A 20,719-nucleotide genomic window follows, 5' to 3' on the forward strand; every position below is an offset into this window, starting at 1 on the left:
ACTACTTATCAAGCATTTTTAGCTGTTTGTTGCTTTGTTTTAAAAAAATAATGAATTTGATGTCATTAATATACTTAATACTGTTATTGTTTAGCATTTGCTCAGCACTAAATGTTACATGTTTATCTTAATTAATAGGTGTAACTGAATTTAGCTTAGTCAGCTAAGCTAAATTATTGACACTAGAGTCTTTTCACCTAAAATTGATTAATTAAAAGTTGATTAATCAAGAGTCTTGTTACAGAAATGATAATAAAACATCAGAGCCATAATAAATCATGCTACTTTTACTTTCATTCTTAAGTACATTTGAAGGTAAATTTAGTTTAGTACTTTAGTGGAGGTAAAGAGTATTTTACTTTTACTACTACTTTTACTGGAGTAATATTTCACCTTGGATATCTCTACTTCAACTCAGCTACATGGTTTGTGTACCTTGTCCACCACTTACATTAGACAAAATGAACTAGTGCATATTAATTATGAATTAATTCATGTATTACATGTAGGAATAAATTATTACTTACTCATGAAATAAGACATGAATTAATGCTATTTCATGTACCTGCACTATAATGTTAAAGGTACGGTAGTGTGTTTATGAATCTGTTCATTCAGTGCAGGTAAACCTTATGAATCCAGCCACATGGCTTAGTGTTTAACCAAAATGATTATTATTATGAATCCTCGGGAAAGTGAAGGGAGATTAGTTTATGTAAAAAACTAAACATAAAAAACTCTTTAATCTCTGTACTGTATATCGTCTCTACTACTTAATGATATCACATTATGTAATGTATGCTAATATAATGTACTGTGTGTTAACAAGAACGACCTATTAAGTCATTATAAACATCAATCTTCCACTTCATATACCAAATTGATATTAAAGCAGATGCAGTAAATGTAAAGGCAGGTGAAAATACCCAGAAATTGTACAAATGTTTATTATTTAATGTTTAATATTTCATTTACTGCTGCCGGTCCCATAGGAGAACATGACAGCGCCGGGTTTGTTTGGAACTATTGGAGGGTTACATGAACCACGTGACCGCGTGGCGGCGAGATCAAGGAGTGTCGCAACTCTCTCTATCTACGGCTCTGGTTTACACGCTCTGCCACTGAAAGCTTCTCTGTTGCTACGGCAACGTTAACTTTATCCAATCGCGCTTTGACAAACCGTCACGTGGACGTGGTTGAGGACCCGTATGTGTACAACATGGCGAGTTTATCTTAGTTTTCATCCCTAAGCAGAAGAAACAAATAACAGGTTAAAATCTAAATATCTGCAGAAACATGCAGCAATGGCGGCTAAAGAGTTTAATAAACGATTCGAGGAGCATTCCGTCTGCAGCGTGATTAAAGAGAGCGGAGAGAACGACGAGGATGGTCAAGACACACTATCCATATCATCATCAGCGTCCAGTTACACAGACTGCTCAGAGTAAGATCCATCACAAGTACTAAACACTAAACTAAAGTATTAAACACACTGCAGGATCAGCGTGTTATAAAGCACAGAACACACGCTGCTCTGCTTTCTAAACGTCTCGTTTCTGGGTGGGAAATAAAACGTAGCCATATTTGTATTACCTATAGAAGAGACTAGAGGTGAGTGAATCAAACTCAAACTCAAAAGAAGCTTTATTGACATGACAAAATAGGACATTCGTGTTGCCAAAGCTCAGTTACAGAGAAATAATAAAAATAACGATAAGAACAAAAATATACAAAATAGTTACCGGTGCAAAAATATGAAATAGAATAAAATAATGCTACAGTGCAAATAATAACAATAAAAATGATAACATTTACAATAATGAGGTGAATCTTTCAGTGTAAAACGATACAAACAACGAATCGATTCACTTCTGATTCACTACTGATCCGATATGATTCGGTTCCGTTCCGATATGATTCACGAGTGGTGGTAAATTCGATTCATTTTATGGACTAGGGTTAATCTGAATCACTCAGTAATATGATCCGGTTCATTTGAGTCACTTGAGTCTCCCCCCCCTCCAATAAATAAAATAAATTACAACTGTAAGGATCCACAGACACATTATTAGGTTACAGATGTTTATTTTAAATTTTAATTCAATAAATAAATAAATAACAACAAACGGAATAAAATTGAAAAATGTGCAATTCAATTATAAGTTAACCAAAATTGAAATATGTTAAATGTAGAACAACAACCAAATAGAAACAACGAATAAAAATGTGCAAAAGGTATAAGTTGAATATATAAGTATAAAATACAAATATATAAATAGCAAAAAAATGCAGTATGCCAATTAGAATATAGACTAAGAATTAAATATTTTAAATAGCCATATAAACAAAAACAACCAAGCTGAAAAAAGGCAAAATGGCCAAAAAAGTATATAACAATATACATAAATACAGTAATCCCTCCTCAAACTGTGAAAATCCGCGAAGTAAAAACCATGTGTTTATATGGTTATTTTTATATATTTTAAGCCCTTATAAACCCTCCCACACTCTTATAAACACTTCCCGCACAGTTATACAGCATAAAGCGGAATCTAATGCTTCTCTCTTTCGCTGAGCCAATCAGCACCCAGGATACTTAACCGTGTGCTCTGATTGGGTAGCTTCTCAGCCATCCGCCAATAGCGTCTCGTGTATCCGAAAAATCCGCGATTTATATTTAGATATGCTTGCATATAAAATCCGCGATAGAGTGAAGCCGCGAAAGTCGAAGCGCGATATAGCGAGGGATTACTGTATACAAAAAACATGCAAAAACTACACATAATTTATGCATAAATGATTCAAGTGCTTCCACCTACATGTTGGCATTTAAAAATACCAACTCGCCGCTCAGATGGCACAGCGGTAAAGTATGCTAGCTCACCAGAGTTGGGGTTTCGAATACATCGTATCGAATGTCAGCTCTGCCTTTCCGACTGGGCTGGGTGGCAGCATGAACAACGATTGGCTGTTGTTCAGGGTTAGAGGGTAAGAAAGTCGGATCATAGGTCCTCATAACTGTTGCGACTGCGGCCCCTGCTGGCTGACTGATGGCGCCTGCACAGGGCTGAGGAATAATGCTGATGGGGGTGTGGCCCTCCGTACACAGTGCCCGTCAAGTGTACGAACTCAACTCGTGCAGGTGAAAAATGCAGTCTGTACTGACTGTATGTGCCAGAGGGGGCGCATGTCAGTTGAGAGGCGTCCTCAGTCAGCGGTAAAGGGTTGAATCAGTATAGAGGACGCAATCAGGGTAATTGGACACGATCAGACTGGGGGATAAAAAATTGGGGAAAAAATATCAATTAAACAACTCGTTCAAATACCAAATCAGCCACATAATGAACACCAATGTGTTTAACCGCTTGTTTATTGGAACATTTAACTTATTACTTAGATTCACAGACTGGAGAGAAGCCGGTTCAGCCAAATCATCTGAGTCCGCGGTGTTTCGCTTTGTGTACTTAGCAGCAGCCAGTCAGAGGACTCATAGGATCCGGGTTAATTAAGACCTCGGACTCGTGGTTCAGTACGAAGACTCGAAACATTAACCAGGGTGATTCAGGAACCTCCCAGCTCTAATTCAAACACACTTAATCCGTTATTTGAAATTCAAAGTTCCCAGATTTTAACTGTGTAATTATAAACAGTTAAAAAAAAATGATGTAAAAAACAAATGACTAACTTTATTTAGTCAAAAAGTAAGTACAAATTGTATTTTACAAACAACAAGGTTTAAAGGCATATTTGATTATCCTCTCTGTGCCTCAACATTACTCATTCATTGATTGAACTTCTTCAATGAAAATATAAAATACATAATTACTTGAAATAAACGGATTGTTGTACTACTGTGGTTCTAGTTCTACTGAAAACACAAGGTGCATCACGATTAGCAGTCAGAGACAAATGACACACAAATGGCAGCAGCCACCATGCCACCAACAGATTTCACCAACAACCCTGCTAGTGTCAAAGTCATTCAGATTTTTCCAATTTTGATGTTTATTGCAGATGTTAACTGAAGCTCCTGGCCCATGTTTATATGACATGTATTGTAGTGCTGCCACACGAGTGGCTGATGCTAAATATTGGAGTAGTTGGATTATACACAACACATAAAAGTGTATTGCTATCAAAAGGAGTTCTCATGTCTTTATTTCAAATCCTTGGTCTGGAGTAAGATATATTATCGTGTGCATTGTTGCAGTTAGTCAAAGTAAAGCAAACTTACTTTTTTAGCAGCTCCCAAATGTAAAGCAAACATCTGCTTCCAAAGTGGAAAGCAATCCTTGGTAAATAATTATACACTGTTTGTAGTCTTTGGTGAATTTATAGTCATGGTTTCCAAGAGCTCACCACAGAATCTGTGTGATTTACTTTCGGGAAAAAAAGGAAAGGAAACTGGTGTTTAGGTGCATATTTAGTCGTTAGAAGAGCATTTTGTGTGGAACAAACTTATTGCACTAGCAGACATACACTCTTTGACTGAAATATGTGTACAGACACACCCATTGCTAATAAGTACTAAATAAAATTAATATTATGTGTGTTGCACTGTGATTCCGGAGTGGATGCCACACAGTAGAGTTCTTAAGGTTCTGGGTTTGATACTCACTTTTGGTCACTGTCAGTAAGAAGCTTATGGTGTTTGATTTTTGACTGTGTGGGTTTGCTCTGAGTATTCCAGTTCCCTTTCATTTTTAAACATATGGAGACTGGATACTTTAAATTGTCCAGATGTGCGAGTGAGTGAGTTAATGTATGTTGGACTAGGGGTGTTGATTATCAACAGGTTAATCGATAACCAACAAAAAAAAAAAATCATTGTTCGTTAAATGATGTCAACTGAAAATGCTGACAGCCAACAGCTGATTTTTTTTTTTTTTTTTTTTTTTTTTTTTTTTTATAATTTTTCCCCACTTTTCCCCCCACTTTTTCTCCCCTAATCTAGTCGTGTCCAATTACTCTGAATGCGTTCTCTATACTGATTCGACCCTTAACCACTGACTGAGGACGCCTCTCAACTGACATACCCCCCCTCCGGCACGTACAGTCAGTACAGACTGCATTTTTTACCTGCACAAGTCGAGTTCATACACCGACGGGCACTGTGTACGGAGGGCCACACCCCCATCAGCATTATTCCTCAGCCCTGTGCAGGCGCCATCAGTCAGCCAGCAGGGGCCGCAGTTGCAACAGTTATGAGGACCTATGATTCGACTTTTTTTACCCTCTAACCCTGAACAACAGCCAGTCGTTGTTCATGCTGCCGCTCAGCCCTGTCGGAAAGGCAGAGCTGAGATTCGATACAATGTATTCGAAACCCCAACTCTGGTGAGCTAGTGTACTTTACCGCTGCGCCACCTGAGCGGCCAACAGCTGATTGTTGACTTAAATTGAGAGTCAAATTAGAGAGTCAAATTTTAGAGTTCAGACTATTGGTTAGAGATCTACCCCTTACTCAACCTCAGTGTGCATGCGCCAGCTAGATGCACAAACTCATTCTAATCGTTCTAATCTGAACAGAAAAACTAAATGCAGTTATAAAAACTAAAATTAGTGTAGTTATATTATTTAAATCTTGCACGACGAAGAACAAACAGTACAGAGCTGTTTCACAGTTCACAAATGGAAGCTGTTTTGTGTCAGAATTGAGTCTGGATACATGTTAAACTGCACATGTGGATGCAGGAAAGGCACACCAGTGTCATACAATACCAGGGTCCTGTGGACATGGGTTTGAACCTCACCTCTTGGTTACAATCTGTGATAAGTTTGCCATTTGCATTGTGGTTTTCTTTGGGTACTGCAGTTTTCTTAAATCTCCCCACAACACTAAACTTGGAGTAACTAAGCTTAATTATCCCTTAATGTAAGCAAATGAGTGAATGAATCAGTTTGTCATGTATTGAATAAAAAATAGCTGTTAACGCTGTTTTTCTATTCTGTTGTAGTGAACTTGAGCCCGAGTGGCTGGACGAAGTTCAGAAGAACGGCGAGCTCTTCTATCTGGAGCTGAGTGAAGGTGAGGAGGAATGCCTACTTGCCCAGACCACCACCACTCACTCTGTCACCACCAATCATGTGCGCTTCAGTGAAAAAGAGGCGGAGATCATCAGTGATGAAGGCGTAAATAAACGTACAGTCTCCAACAGGAAATCAGAACCAAAACTCAAGAGGCTTGCCAAGATTCTGAGACGTAAACGACGTCCATCTCATAGTAGCAGGACAGATGGGAAAGGTGACGGGTCTTCTCAGCGGCCTACCTCTATATTGAAAAACCAGAACGGGCATCGGACAGGACTGGTGGTGCAACAGCCGTATCTGAAGGATGTGTGTGTCTATGTAAACCCTAAACGTTTGGGCACTATGTCACCTTACCCCTCAGAGAGAGGAGGCTTGCTGGAAGCCTTGTTGGGAGTAGTCCTCCAGGGAGGGGATGATATGAGCCGTCAGGGGGAAAGACTCGTCATCCATGGGCTGGTACCCAACAGTCCCGCTAGCAAGTGTGCACAGATTTTAATAGGTAAGGATGCTTGAGGTTTTCAATACAAGGAACAATTTATTTAGTGTAAATGAAACCTTAAGCTGCATTTGTTAGCATGTTTTGCATGTTTTTTAGGTTATTAGACATGGAATCATGTACTGCTTTATAAATGTTTTAAAAGTTTAAGATGTATGTGTGTGAATATTGCAATACTTGGCTTCTGTCTGATCATGTGCCTAATTCTGATAATGCCTCATCCATCAGTCCGTGGATTTTTAGAAGATCGTAGTTCTCTGCTCTTTTATCTCTTTTATGAAATCAGAGGAAGCTTGTAATAGAGATGGGGACGCGAGTCACACGTAAGTCGCACACACAGCAACTTCAGACTCGATGCGGACTCGTTTCAAATGACTCAGACTCGACTCATGACTCACAAACTCGCAAGAGTCCCTAGCATCAGCATGTGTTAACATTAGTTATGTGTAACAATTATATATTGTTGCTCCCTACTCCCTACACAGTTTGAAGTTCACTTCATTTGAACATTTTCATTACCTATGGATTGGAATCTCACTTAAAATGGTGGAATACCCTACTTAGTGCACTTCACAGGAACAACTCGGGTAAATGGAACTCTCCTACAGAATTGGCGCTAATAGTCAAAAGAGCGCTTTCTGAGCCAATCAGACCTTCTGATTTTAATTATTGGTAAGAAATGCTGTTATTTGCATTTATTCAGTTTGCGCCACACAGATGATTGTCATTGAAACGCTTGATTGACTTTCTAACGAGTTCATGTTTTACTTCACAACCGGGAAAAGTTTGGAGGTTTTTAATTATAAGCACATTTACAAAATAATGGATTATATTCCTAATGGGACAACACACAGTTATACATTTAATAGCATCTGGAAGAACATAAGCTAAGGTAAGCAGTGGTTATGATTTTTTTGCTGTGTTTTGGATTTTGGCTTCTGTGCCGTGATTTATCGCGTGCTTTTGTTTTGCAATGAAAACAAACGCGAGAAGTGACGAGAGGTTTAATGATACCAGGTCCAAAAATGCATGTCAACAAGTAGCGAGCGATCAAAGTTGTTTGTGCGCTGATGTGTAGCGTAAAAGCAAAGTGAAAATATGGATTTGGCAACGCGACCAGCAGGGATTGTTTTGTTCTGAAGCAAGTTGGAGGTTAATAAATGTTTTTTGTAATGCAGTGTTGGTATTATGGTTTGGCGTGGATGATAAGTTCACAAATTTGGTTAAGCTTGTGTGTGTGCCAATGTATTCTGATAGAAACTATATTATCCCCCTCACCGCACTCATTGCCACTTGCAACCGACTGATCCAGATATTCAACATGCTAGATATCTCTCCTCAGTTGCCGAGCGCTCAGATTGAGTTGTTAAGTAGTTCACACATAACGATTGAGAGCTCCCGAGCTGCCACATCATGTTGTGCTGGTATGATTGGATAAGACACAGCAGCGCTGCTGGAGTTTTTAAACACCTCACTGTCACTGCTGGACTGAGAATAGTCCACCAACCAAAAATATCCAGCCAACAGCGCCCTGTGGGCAGCGTCCTGTGCCCACTGATGAAGGTCTAGAAGAGGGCCAACTCAAACAGCAGCAATAGATGAGCGATCGTCTCTGACTTTACATCTACAAAGTGGACCAACTAGGTAGGAGTGTCTAATAGAGTGGACAGTGAGTGGACACGGTATTTAAAAACTTCAGCAGTGCTGCTGTGTCTGATCCACTCATACCAGCACAACACACACTAACACACCACCACCATGTCAGTGTCACTGCAGTGCTGAGAATGGTCCACCACCTAAATAATACCTGCTCTGTAGTGGTCCTGTGGGGGTCCTGACCATTGAAGAACAGCATGAAAGGGGGCTAACAAAGCATGCAGAGAAACAGATGGACTACATTCAGTAATTGTAGAACTACGAAGTGCTTCTGTATGGTAAGTGGAGCTGATAAAATGGACAGTGAGTGTAGAAAGAAGGAGGTGGTTTTAATGTTATGGCTGATTGGTGTAGTTCGCTTAAAAAATTTTGGGATAAATTGGAATGTCAGTTGGAAGTCAGGCCAACATCAGTGCTTGACTTTATTAAGACAAACTCGAAAAACGAAGACTAACTTCACATAGACTAAATCAGAAATCTTGTGAAAAGTCTCATCAATAAGTGTACAATGTTATATTCACTAAGGTTGAATGGTTTTCTTTAAATCAATGCGTGTGGATCTGGAATGGGACGTCAGCAAGCTCATGGTCAGATTCTCACATACTTTTCGTTATATATTGCATCTTAGTTCTGTGACTGGTTTTGCGTTTAACCAAACAAAATGTGCAGTAATTCAGTTCCAGACAGGCCAAAAGAATTTACAGGAATTACAGAACTGAGTAATGTACCACAAGCTTGATTTTAACAAGTTGCTCTGAAACGACTGGCCATGCTAAAGCAATTAGGACGTTTAAATGTCTGAAATAACACAGGGGACGTCTGTGTGGTGCAGATAGGATTGCACAGATCTATCAACGCCAGATGAGGTCTTTGTTGTGCAGAAATTAAAGAGCTGATAGTTTATCTAACAGTGTAATTGAAGTGCTGAATGACTTCTCTCGAATGCTTAGATTTTCTTTTGAATTACCTGGACAACATGCTAGTCTCTTTGTCTCTCTGTTTTTGTAGGTGATGTCCTTATTGCTGTTGATGATGTGGACGTTACATCAGAGAATATTGAAAGAGTGCTGTCATGTATTTCTGGCCCAACTCAGGTATGATATTTACCTAGTATTAAATTAAAAATCCTCAGTGATGCCAAACAGTCTGGTGGATTATTGTAGATTATTTTCCTGGTTTAGTATTTTAGTGCAGTTCAAAGCATCATAAGGACGTCTTTAAGCAAAGATCTCTGGTCTCCTAGAGGAACTTATTAGAAACTAAGAGAACCAATTGGCAACAGCTTCATTTTTTGCCGTGTGCTTATTATGTGCTTAGAGATCTAAAGTGGTAAACAGTGGTATAAACCAGGGGTTTTCAACCTTTTTGGCCAGCGCCCCCCCCAACCCAGACCCTCGAAATCCCAAGACTAATTGCAAGACTAATCACATACGTATGTCTCCTGTAGGTGAAAAGTTAATTGCTTTAGTTTTAGAAGTAAAAAAAAACTCATAATGTCACAGCCCACAGGTTGAAAACCCCTGGTATAAACAGTAGCAGTTTAGATCAGTTGAACTAAAAGATATTACACAAATAATTTCAGTTATATATACACTGCCTGGCCAAAAAAAAGGTCACCTGGATTTAACTAAGCAAATAGGTAAGAGCCTCCCATTGAATAATTACTGCATGGGTGATTGTTTCAGCTGGCAACAAGTTATTTAACCCTAACTGATGCAGTGAGTAGCTTCTCATTTGTTAAACAACAATGTGGAAAGACGCATCCTGTGGTCGTGGAAAAGATGTTAATCTGTTTCAGAAGGGTCAAATTATTGGCATGCATCATGCAGAGAAAACATCTAAGGAGATTGCTGAAACTACTAAATCAGGTTAAGAACTGTCCAACGCATTATTAAATAGTGGAAGGACAGTGGGGAAACATCATCTTCAAGGAAGGAATGTGGTTGGAAAAAAATCTTGAATGATGGTGATCACTTAAACGTTTGGTGAAATCAAATTATAGAAAAAATACAGTAGAACTCAGGGATATGTTTAATAGTGAAAGTAAGAGCATTTCTACATGCACAATGCAAAGGGAACTCAAGGGATTGGGACTAAACAGCTGTGTAGCCTTAAGAAAACCACTTGTCAGTGAGGCTAACCGGCAAAAACGGCTTCAATTTGCTAGGGAGCATAAAGATTGGATTCTGGAGCAATGGAAGAAGGTCATGTGGTCTGTTGAGTCCAGATTTACCCAGCTCCCCAGTGCCAGCAACACTCATGCAGCCCAAGACCATGATGCTACCACCACCATGCTTGACTGTAGGCAAGATACAGTTGTCTTGGTACTTCTCACCAGGGCGCCGCCACACATGCTGGACACCATCTGAGCCAAACAAGTTTATCTTGGTCTCGTCAGACCACAGGGCATTCCAGTAATCCATGTTCTTGGACTGCTTGTCTTCAGCAAACTGTTTGCGGGCTTTCTTGTGCGTCAGCTTCCTTCTGGGATGACGACCATGCAGACCGAGTTGATGCAGTGTGCGGCGTATGGTCTGAGCACTGACAGGCTGACCTCCCACGTCTTCAACCTCTGCAGCAATGCTGGCAGCACTCATGTGTCTATTTTTTAAAGCCAACCTCTGGATATGACGCCAAACACGTGGACTCAACTTCTTTGGTCGACCCTGGCGAAGCCTGTTCCGAGTGGAACCTGTCCTGGAAAACCGCTGTATGACCTTGGCCACCATGCTGTAGCTCAGTTTCAGGGTGTTAGCAATCTTCTTATAGCCCAGGCCATCTTTGTGGAAAGCAACAATTCTATTTCTCACATCCTCAGAGAGTTCTTTGCCATGAGGTGCCATGTTGAATATCCAGTGGCCAGTATGAGAGAATTGTACCCAAAACACCAAATTTAACAGCCCTGCTCCCCATTTACACCTGGGACCTTGACACATGACACCAGGGAGGGACAACGACACATTTGGGCACAATTTGGACATGTTCACTGTGGGGGGTACTCACTTATGTTGCAGCTATTTAGACATTAATGGCTGTGTGTTGAGTTATTTTCAGAAGACAGTAAATCTACACTGCTATACAAGCTGTACACTGACTACTCTAAGTTATATCCAAGTTTCATGTCTATAGTGTTGTCCCATGAAAAGATATAATGAAATATTTGCAGAAATGTGAGGGGTGTACTCACTTTTGTGATACACTGTATATATACAGTAGTGTTCAAAATAATAGCAGTCCAACACCATTAACCTGATGAATCACTGTTTTTAGTAGAAATGCTATTTCTACATAGCAAAAAATTGACTTGAAAGTGTAGTAGAGTAATGAAAACAAAACAAACCCAACAATTAGGACATGCATGCCACTCATTCTGAGTAATCGAAGCATTGATTGAAAGGGGGTTGTTCAAAATAATAGCAGTGAGGAGTTCAGTTGGTGAAGTCATTCATTCTGCAGAAGAACGGGTGTCAGTTTTGGCCCTTATTTAAGGTAGGAGGGTGGCAAATGTTGCACAGGTTGGTCATAGCGCGTTTCCTTCTGAAATACTGGGTAAAATGGGTTGTTCCAGACATTGTTCTGATGATCAGCGTACTTTGATTAAAAAGTTGATTGTAGAGAGAAAAAACATACAGAGAAGTGCAGCAAATAATAGGCTGCTCAGCTAAAATGATCTCAAATGCCTTGAAGTGACAACCAAAACCTGAAAGATACGGAAGGAAGCGTGGAACTACTGTTCAATTGGATCGAAGAATAGCCAAAATAGCAAATACTCAGTCAATGATCACCTCCAGAAAGATCAAAGAACATCTGAAGTTACCAGTGAGTACAGAAGATGATTAAATGAAGCCAATTTACCAGCAAGAACTCTTTGCAAAGTCCCGTTGTTAAGAAAAAGACGTTTCCTGAATGGGTTAACATTTGCCAAGGAACACATGGTCCAAAGAGAAATGGCTGAACATTTTGTGGACTGGTGAAAGCAAAATTGTTCTTTTTGGGTCTAGTGGCTGTAGACAGTATGTCAGACGACCCCCAAGCACTGAATTCAAGCCAAAGTTCACTGTGAAGACAGTAAAGCATGGTGGTACAAAATGATGATATGGGATGTTTCTCACACCATGGTGTTACGTCTATTTATCACATACGAGGGATCATGGATCAATTTAAATATATCAGAACACTTGAGGAGATCATGTTGCCCTATGTTGAAGAAGAAATGTCCTTAAAATTTCAACATGACAATGACCCAAAACATCTTGGTTACAGACAAACAAGATTGAGGTAATAGAGTGACCAGCCCAATCCCCTGACTTCAATCTCAGAGAGAACTTGTGGGCTGATATCTGAAACGTGTTTTTTTGAGGCAAAACCCAAAATTGCAGAAGAACTGTGGAATGTAGTCTAATCATGCTGGACTGGAACACCTGTTCAGAGGTGCCAGAAGTTGGTCGACTCCATGCAAGACAGATCTCACAAACAATTGTTATGCCACTAAATATTAGTTCAGTAATTTAAAGTTAAGTAAAACCTCAAACATTTTTTCATGTTATAGATACATTTTTTGAGTTTTTAAAGAAAAATGCTGGCACTGCTATTATTTTGAACAGCCTAATATTCATTTTTCTTAATTTTCTGTAAAGGATTGACACAAACTGGCTAAATTTTGTTAATGTTTTGATTTAGAATTAAAAGTGTAGTATTTTCAGTGCATTTGCATTTATGGAAATAAAAGTTATTATAATGATTTTGTGCTTTATTCACTTTTTAAAAATCAGTGCTGTTTTTTTGAACACCACTGTATATATATATATATATATATATATATATATATATATATATATATATATATATATACAGTGTATCACAAAAGTGAGTACACCCCTCACATTTCTGCAAATATTTCATTATATCTTTTCATGGGACAACACTATAGACATGAAACTTGGATATAACTTAGAGTAGTCAGTGTACAGCTTGTATAGCAGTGTAGATTTACTGTCTTCTGAAAATAACTCAACACACAGCCATTAATGTCTAAATAGCTGGCAACATAAGTGAGTACACCCCACAGTGAACATGTCCAAATTGTGCCCAAATGTGTCGTTGTCCCTCCCTGGTGTCATGTGTCAAGGTCCCAGGTGTAAATGGGGAGCAGGGCTGTTAAATTTGGTGTTTTGGGTACAATTCTCTCATACTGGCCACTGGATATTCAACATGGCACCTCATGGTAAAGAACTCTATGAGGATGTGAAAAATAGAATTGTTGCTCTCCACAAAGATGGCCTGGGCTATAAGAAGATTGCTAACACCCTGAAACTGAGCTACAGCATGGTGGCCAAGGTCATACAGCGGTTTTCCAGGACAGGTTCCACTCGGAACAGGCTTCGCCAGGGTCGACCAAAGAAGTTGAGTCCACGTGTTCGGCGTCATATCCAGAGGTTGGCTTTAAAAAATAGACACATGAGTGCTGCCAGCATTGCTGCAGAGGTTGAAGACGTGGGAGGTCAGCCTGTCAGTGCTCAGACCATACGCCGCACACTGCATCAACTCGGTCTGCATGGTCGTCATCCCAGAAGGAAGCTGACGCACAAGAAAGCCCGCAAACAGTTTGCTGAAGACAAGCAGTCCAAGAACATGGATTACTGGAATGCCCTGTGGTCTGACGAGACCAAGATAAACTAGTTTGGCTCAGATGGTGTCCAGCATGTGTGGCGGCGCCCTGGTGAGAAGTACCAAGACAACTGTATCTTGCCTACAGTCAAGCATGGTGGTGGTAGCATCATGGTCTTGGGCTGCATGAGTGTTGCTGGCACTGGGGAGCTGCAGTTCATTGAGGGAAACATGAATTCCAACATGTACTGTGACATTCTGAAACAGAGCATGATCCCCTCCCTTCGAAAACTGGGCCTCATGGCAGTTTTCCAACAGGATAACGACCCCAAACACAACCTCCAAGATGACAACAGCCTTGCTGAGGAAGCTGAAGGTAAAGGTGATGGACTAAACCCAATTGAGCACCTGTGGCGCATCCTCAAGTGGAAGGTGGAGGAGTTCAAGGTGTCTAACATCCACCAGCTCCGTGATGTCATCATGGAGGAGTGGAAGAGGATTCCAGTAGCAACCTGTGCAGCTCTGGTGAATTCCATGCCCAGGAGGGTTAAGGCAGTGCTGGATAATAATGGTGGTCACACAAAATATTGACACTTTGGGCACAATTTGGACATGTTCACTGTGGGGTGTACTCACTTATGTTGCCAGCTATTTAGACATTAATGGCTGTGTGTTAAGTTATTTTCAGAAGACAGTAAATCTACACTGCTATACAAGTTGTACACTGACTACTCTAAGTTATATCCAAGTTTTATTTCTATAGTGTTGTCCCATGAAAAGATATAATAAAATATTTGCAGAAATGTGAGGGGTGTACTCACTTTTGTGATACACTGTATATATATATATATATATATATATATATATATATATATATATACTGTATATATATATATATATATATATATATATAAATGTATTCTTATAATTAATTTAAAGCACAGTCCAACACCTATACCCCCTTGTAATAAGTAACTGCCTTATTGACTAATGTATCTAGTTAACCAAATTTTATTTAATTAGCCCTGTAAAATGGAAATCTAGTCCTTTACCTTCGAAGTCAAGCCACCAAGTTACCTTAAAGTTTCAACAGGAACACTATACCACAAACCAGAGATATTCTAGAAGTGCTTATGAAATGTACAGTGCTTTAAATATAAAAGTAGTGACATGCCTCAAACTTAGACACATTATTAAGTGTTACAACTTGACCTAGAATGAACTGGAATTTTATCTTTTAATTTACACATTAGAATGCCTTTATTTGTCATATATACATATACAGACGTACGAAATTTTTTCGGCGCGTATCCTAGCTTGTTTTTGGAAGCTGGGGTCAGAGCGCAGGGTCAGCCATTGTACGGTGCCCCTGGAGCAGAGAGGGTTAAGGACCTTGCTCAAGAGCCCAACAGTGGCTGCATAGCAGAGCTGGGATTCGAACTCTCAACCTTTCAGTTGATAGCCCAAAGCTCTACCCACTAGGCTACTACCACTGTCTCACTCTAGGCTACCATCTGACTACTATCTGACTTTAATGAATGTGCAATTTCTTAGATTCAGTGTCATGTTTTACCTCTTTAGCCTGGTTAGGGTTGTGGTGGGTCTTGTTTCACCAGAATCACCGGGCTCAATGCAGTAACACACCACAGACAGGATGCCAATTCACCACGGGGCCTTGCCATCCCCTCCTCGGACGTATCCAATCACGTCTGTATGTAGACGCCCAACCGGCTAATAGCATTACTGGGGATTCAAACCCTGGATCCCAGCAGCAGTGAGCTAGTGTAATTTACTGCTGTACCACCCAAGAGTCGCCACCAAATTTTAATTCATTGGTTAAATAAGTAATAACCGCCTGTGTTAAACCATCTTTAACTGCAATTACAGTTGTAAATCTTTTTGAATGTGTCTCTATTAGCTTTGCACATCTGAATCATGATAAGTCTTGCCACAAATCCTCATACGGTCAAGACGCTGACTTGCAGACAGTATGAACCCTAGAACCCTAGAAGATATTTCATGTTTTGTTTCAACTTCATTTTATTTGTTAATATACATTCATTCCTGCATTTCAAGCCTGCAACACTTTCCAAATAAAGTTGGGACGGGGCTAGGGCCAACTTTTTCTGATTTGGGGTTGTAGCCAGATTTATCTATGCATATTCACATTTACATCCAAAATCTGTAATGTTAACAATATCTATGTGGCATTTTAGTCCTGATAATATAATAATCAACATGGTATAAATAAATACTTCTAAATATAATTTAAGGATTTAAATAGGATTCAAACTGTGTAATCCTTAGGAATTTATATCATGAGGTCCCTTAGTGTAGTTTCATGTGTAGCAGATCTCTGCAGATGATTTAAAAGATCTATAAAGGCCACGCTAGTCATAAAAATATTTGTTAATGAGAAAAGCTGTACAACCTGGCCGTCTGCTTCCCCCGAACCTTGTAGTCTTCACTGTAAATGGTTTTGGCTTACTGGAGGGCTGAAACTCAGTATAGCAAGACTTTCTACTCTATAATCATCCTTAAAATCATAAATTGTAACTGAGGCTGGTGGTTATGTTACAGTTCTTCTTTTATAAATAATGACAAGAAGACCATTGTTAGCAACATTAGCATCCAGAGCTTGTTTTACTGGGAAACGGCTTTAATCTGAGACATTTCTTAGGTGACTTGTCACTTACGTTTTGCAAACTCGGGAATAAAAGCAAAATTAAAGAGTGTAGTACAACCATGCAGTTGTGGGCAGTGAGGCACAAATCAGACTTTTCAGCAGCTCCTCGTAGAGTGAGATTATGTCTCGTAAAAATGTTGTATTTATAGCAGCTCTAGCCAGATTAATCCTTTAAACACATACTGCTGGTTACAGAGAGCAGAATGTTCCTATAAGCACTGATTACGTTAGCTAAATTCAGAGGTAATAGGAGGTTTGGATAAAAAAAACTGTGCTTTAGTTCAAAAAAGTTTTAAAATAGCAATTTGGAAAAGAAGAGGATTTTAGACTGCTGTGCTTGTTCAATATGATTTTTCTTAAATGTTAAAATCCTGTCGACTCACAGCAAGAAGGTCCTGGGTTAAGAGGAAGAGGAGTAACGAACGAGCCATTAAAAAGCCTATAGACCGAAAATAAACAGGGTGGTCACCTTAAAACCGGTTTAATTGCTTCTATTGATTATTTGTTTTAGACAGAAAATGTTACAATCATGTGAAGTACAGGATTAAAGCCTTATTCCACTTAACATGCATATAGGAATATTCACTGATCAGCCATAACATTAAAACCACCTTGTTTCTACACTCACTGTCCATTTTATTAGCTCCACTTAAAACATAGAAGCACTTTGTAGTTCTACAATTACTGACTGTAGTCCATCTGTTTCTCTACATACTTTTGTAGCCTGCTTTCACCCTGTTCTTCAATGGTCAGGACCACCACAGAGCAGGTACAGTGCCTTGCAAAAGTATTCAGCCCCCTTGAACTTTTCAACCTTTTGCCACATTTCAGGCTTCAAACATAACGATATGAAATTGTAATTTTTTGTGAAGAATCAACAACAAGTGGGACACAATCGTGAAGTGGAACGAAATTTATTGGATATTTTAAACTTTTTTTAGAAATAAAAAACTAAAAAGTGGGGCGTGCAATATTATTCAGCCCCTTTACTTTCAGTGCAGCAAACTCACTCCAGAAGTTCAGTGAGGATCTCTGAATGATCCAATGTTGACCTAAATGACTGATGGTGATAAATAGAATCCACCTGTGTGTAATCAAGTCTCCGTATAAATGCACCTGCTCTGTGATAGTCTCAGAGTTCTGTTTAAAGCGCAGAGAGCATCATGAAGACCAAGGAACACACCAGGCAGGTCCGAGATACTGTTGTGGAGAAGTTTAAAGCCGGATTTGGATACAAAAAGATTTCCCAAGCTTTAAACATCTCAAGGAGCACTGTGCAAGCGATCATATTGAAATGGAAGGAGTATCAGACCACTGCAAATCTACCAAGACCCGGCCGTCCCTCTAAACTTTCAGCTCAAACAAGGAGAAGACTGATCAGAGATGCAGCCAAGAGGCCCATGATCACTCTGAATGAACTGCAGAGCTCTACAGCTGAGGTGGGAGACTCTGTCCATAGGACACAATCAGTCGTACACTGCACAAATCTGGCCTTTATGGAAGAGTGGCAAGAAGAAAGCCATTTCTCAAAGATATCTATAAAAAGTTACCTGGGAGACACACCAAACATGTGGAAGAAGGTGCTCTGGTCAGATGAAACCAAAATCGAACTTTTTGGCCACAATGCAAAACGTTATGTTTGGCGTAAAAGCAACACAGCTCATCACCCTGAACACACCATCCCCACTGTCAAACATGGTGGTGGCAGCATCATGGTTTGGGCCTGCTTTTCTTCAGCAGGGACAGGGAAGATGGTTAAAATTGATGGGAAGATGGATGGAGCCAAATACAGGACCATTCTGGAAGAAAACCTGTTGCAGTCTGCAAAAGACCTGAGACTGGGACGGAGATTTATCTTCCAACAAGACAATGATCCAAAACATAAAGCAAAATCTACAATGGAATGGTTCACAAATAAACGTATCCAGGTGTTAGAATGGCCAAGTCAAAGTCCAGACCTGAATCCCATCGAGAATCTGTGGAAAGAGCTGAAAACTGCTGTTCACAAACGCTCTCCATCCAACCTCACTGAGCTCGAGCTGTTTTGCAAGGAAGAATGGGCAAAAATTTCTGTCTCTCGATGTGCAAAACTAATAGAGACATACCCCAAGCGACTTGCAGCTGTAATCGCAGCAAAAGGTGGCGCTACAAAGTATTAACGCAAGGGGGCTGAATAATATTGCACGCCCCACTTTTCAGATTTTTATTTCTAAAAAAAGTTTAAAATATCCAATAAATTTCGTTCCACTTCACGATTGTGTCCCACTTGTTGTTGATTCTTCACAAAAAATTACAATTTCATATCGTTATGTTTGAAGCCTGAAATGTGGCAAAAGGTTGAAAAGTTCAAGGGGGCTGAATACTTTTGCAAGGCACTGTATTATTTAGGTGGTGGATGATTCTCAGCACTGTAGTGACACTGACATGGTGGTGGTGTGTTAGTGTGTGTTGTGCTGGTATGAGTGGATCAGACACAGCAGCGCTGCTGGAGTTTTTAAATACCGTATCCGCTCACTGTCCACTCTATTAGACACTCCTACCTAGTTGGTCCACCTTGTAGATGTAAAATCAGAGACGATCGCTCATCTATTGCTGCTGTTTGAGTTGGTCATCTTTTAGACCTTCATCAGTGGTCACAGGACTCTGCCCACAGTGCGCTGGGGCTGGATATTTTTGGTTGGTGGACTATTCTCAGTCCAGCAGTAAAAGTGGGGTGTTTAAAAACTCCAGCAGCACTTCTGTGTCTTATCCACTCATACCAGCACAACACAAACTAACACACCACCATCATGTCAGTGCTGAGAATGATCCACCACCCAAATAATACCTACTCTGTGGTGGTCCTGGAAGAGTTCTGACCATTGAAGGACAGCATGAAAGTGGGCTAACAAAGCATGTAGAGAAATAGATGGACTACAGTCAGTAATTGTAGAGCTACAAAGTGCTTCTATATGGTAAGTGAAGCTGATAAAATGGACAGTGAGTGTAGAAACAAGGAGGATATTTTAATGTTATGGCTGATCAGTGTATGGGTGTAACATTCAATGACTGTTAGTCATACATGAATACATAATGCACTGAGTACGTTGTTTCTCATCTTTCCTCGAGCCGCTTCTGTTATTTCAACAGCCTCAAAATTATTAGGATGCAGATTATAGAGTAGTGTTGCCAGCACAGCAATAGTGGTTATGGCACATCCTCACATTTCACAAAGCCGCAGGAAAAATGTCATTACTCTGTGAATACAGAAATGAAAGCAGAGGAATTAAATGATTAGAGGATAAATGCAGAGGGCAAATTGCATCACAGCATAAAGAAAGCAAACACACTCTATTCTCCTCTGTTATTCATTATTCTTAAATGTTTTACCATATATTAACACCAGCTGTGAATTCTCGTCTGACTCAACATTTACATTGGCAGCTTTTCTAACCTCACATTGCTCAAATCACTGTTCTCCTGTTGGCTGTAACCAGTTTTGAACTTAAGTTTCCTGCAGGCCAATTGGCTTCATGATTAGGGTTGCCAGATTACAGCTAAGGCAAAAAAAGTTGATTATTTGTAACACTGGTTACAAAACTCTGTACATACTGATCAGTGGTTTACCAGACATTTTTTTTTTTATTAAATTGGATATCGAACTTTGTTTTTGTAACAACCTGGCAACAATAATCACTGGTACTGTTCAGCTAATGCCTTGTCTTATTTTCAACATTTGCATTTATTGTGTAAATAGACCCATTCTTTTTGGCTGGTGCCAGTCTCACCTGGCGCCCTGACCATTATAGTGATTATAGAGTTTGCCCTTTATTATTCAGAAATAACTATTTCTGCTTTCTTACCAAATTATTAATAAAAAATTATGATCAGACCAAGTGTTCATTCTTTTGTGTTGCAGTGTGTCACTGGGTTCGTTTCTGTTCTTTCACCTCTCAACAGGTGCAGTTGACTCTGGAAACTGGCATTCAGGGAAGTGCTGACCAGGTGATGTCCAGGCCAAGAAATACAGCCCCTGTCAGTCAGCTGGTGCGCCTCCTGTGGGGGGAGGATTCGACAGAGCTGCAGATGAGTGTAGCGCATATCCCTCACATCGTCATGTACCTGTCACTCAAACTGGACTCAGAGTCGCCTCAGGATGAGGTCAGTCATTTTCTTCTGTAAAGGTTAACTGTGTTAGCTTTTGTCAGTGAATCGCTCATCTATTGCTGCTGTTTGAGTTGGTCATCCTCTAGAACTTCATCAGT

The 20,719-nt window shown here is 39.8% G+C and overlaps 1 protein-coding gene across 1 annotated transcript in view; it reads left to right on the forward strand.

Annotated features, from left to right (window-relative positions):
* Positions 1–1,304: 1,304 nt before the first annotated feature.
* intu (inturned planar cell polarity protein) overlaps positions 1,305–20,719 on the forward strand; it is a 37,489-nt gene continuing 18,074 nt past the window's right edge. Inside the window, exons 1-4 of the mRNA XM_062993369.1 lie at positions 1,305–1,444; positions 5,958–6,529; positions 9,191–9,276; positions 20,415–20,615. Of these exons, the coding sequence (XP_062849439.1) occupies positions 1,305–1,444; positions 5,958–6,529; positions 9,191–9,276; positions 20,415–20,615 (999 nt within the window). The remainder of the gene's footprint in view (positions 1,445–5,957; positions 6,530–9,190; positions 9,277–20,414; positions 20,616–20,719) is intronic.

This window comes from Trichomycterus rosablanca, chromosome 4 (genome assembly GCF_030014385.1).
Source record: "Trichomycterus rosablanca isolate fTriRos1 chromosome 4, fTriRos1.hap1, whole genome shotgun sequence".
Classification (NCBI taxonomy): Eukaryota; Metazoa; Chordata; class Actinopteri; order Siluriformes; family Trichomycteridae; genus Trichomycterus; species Trichomycterus rosablanca.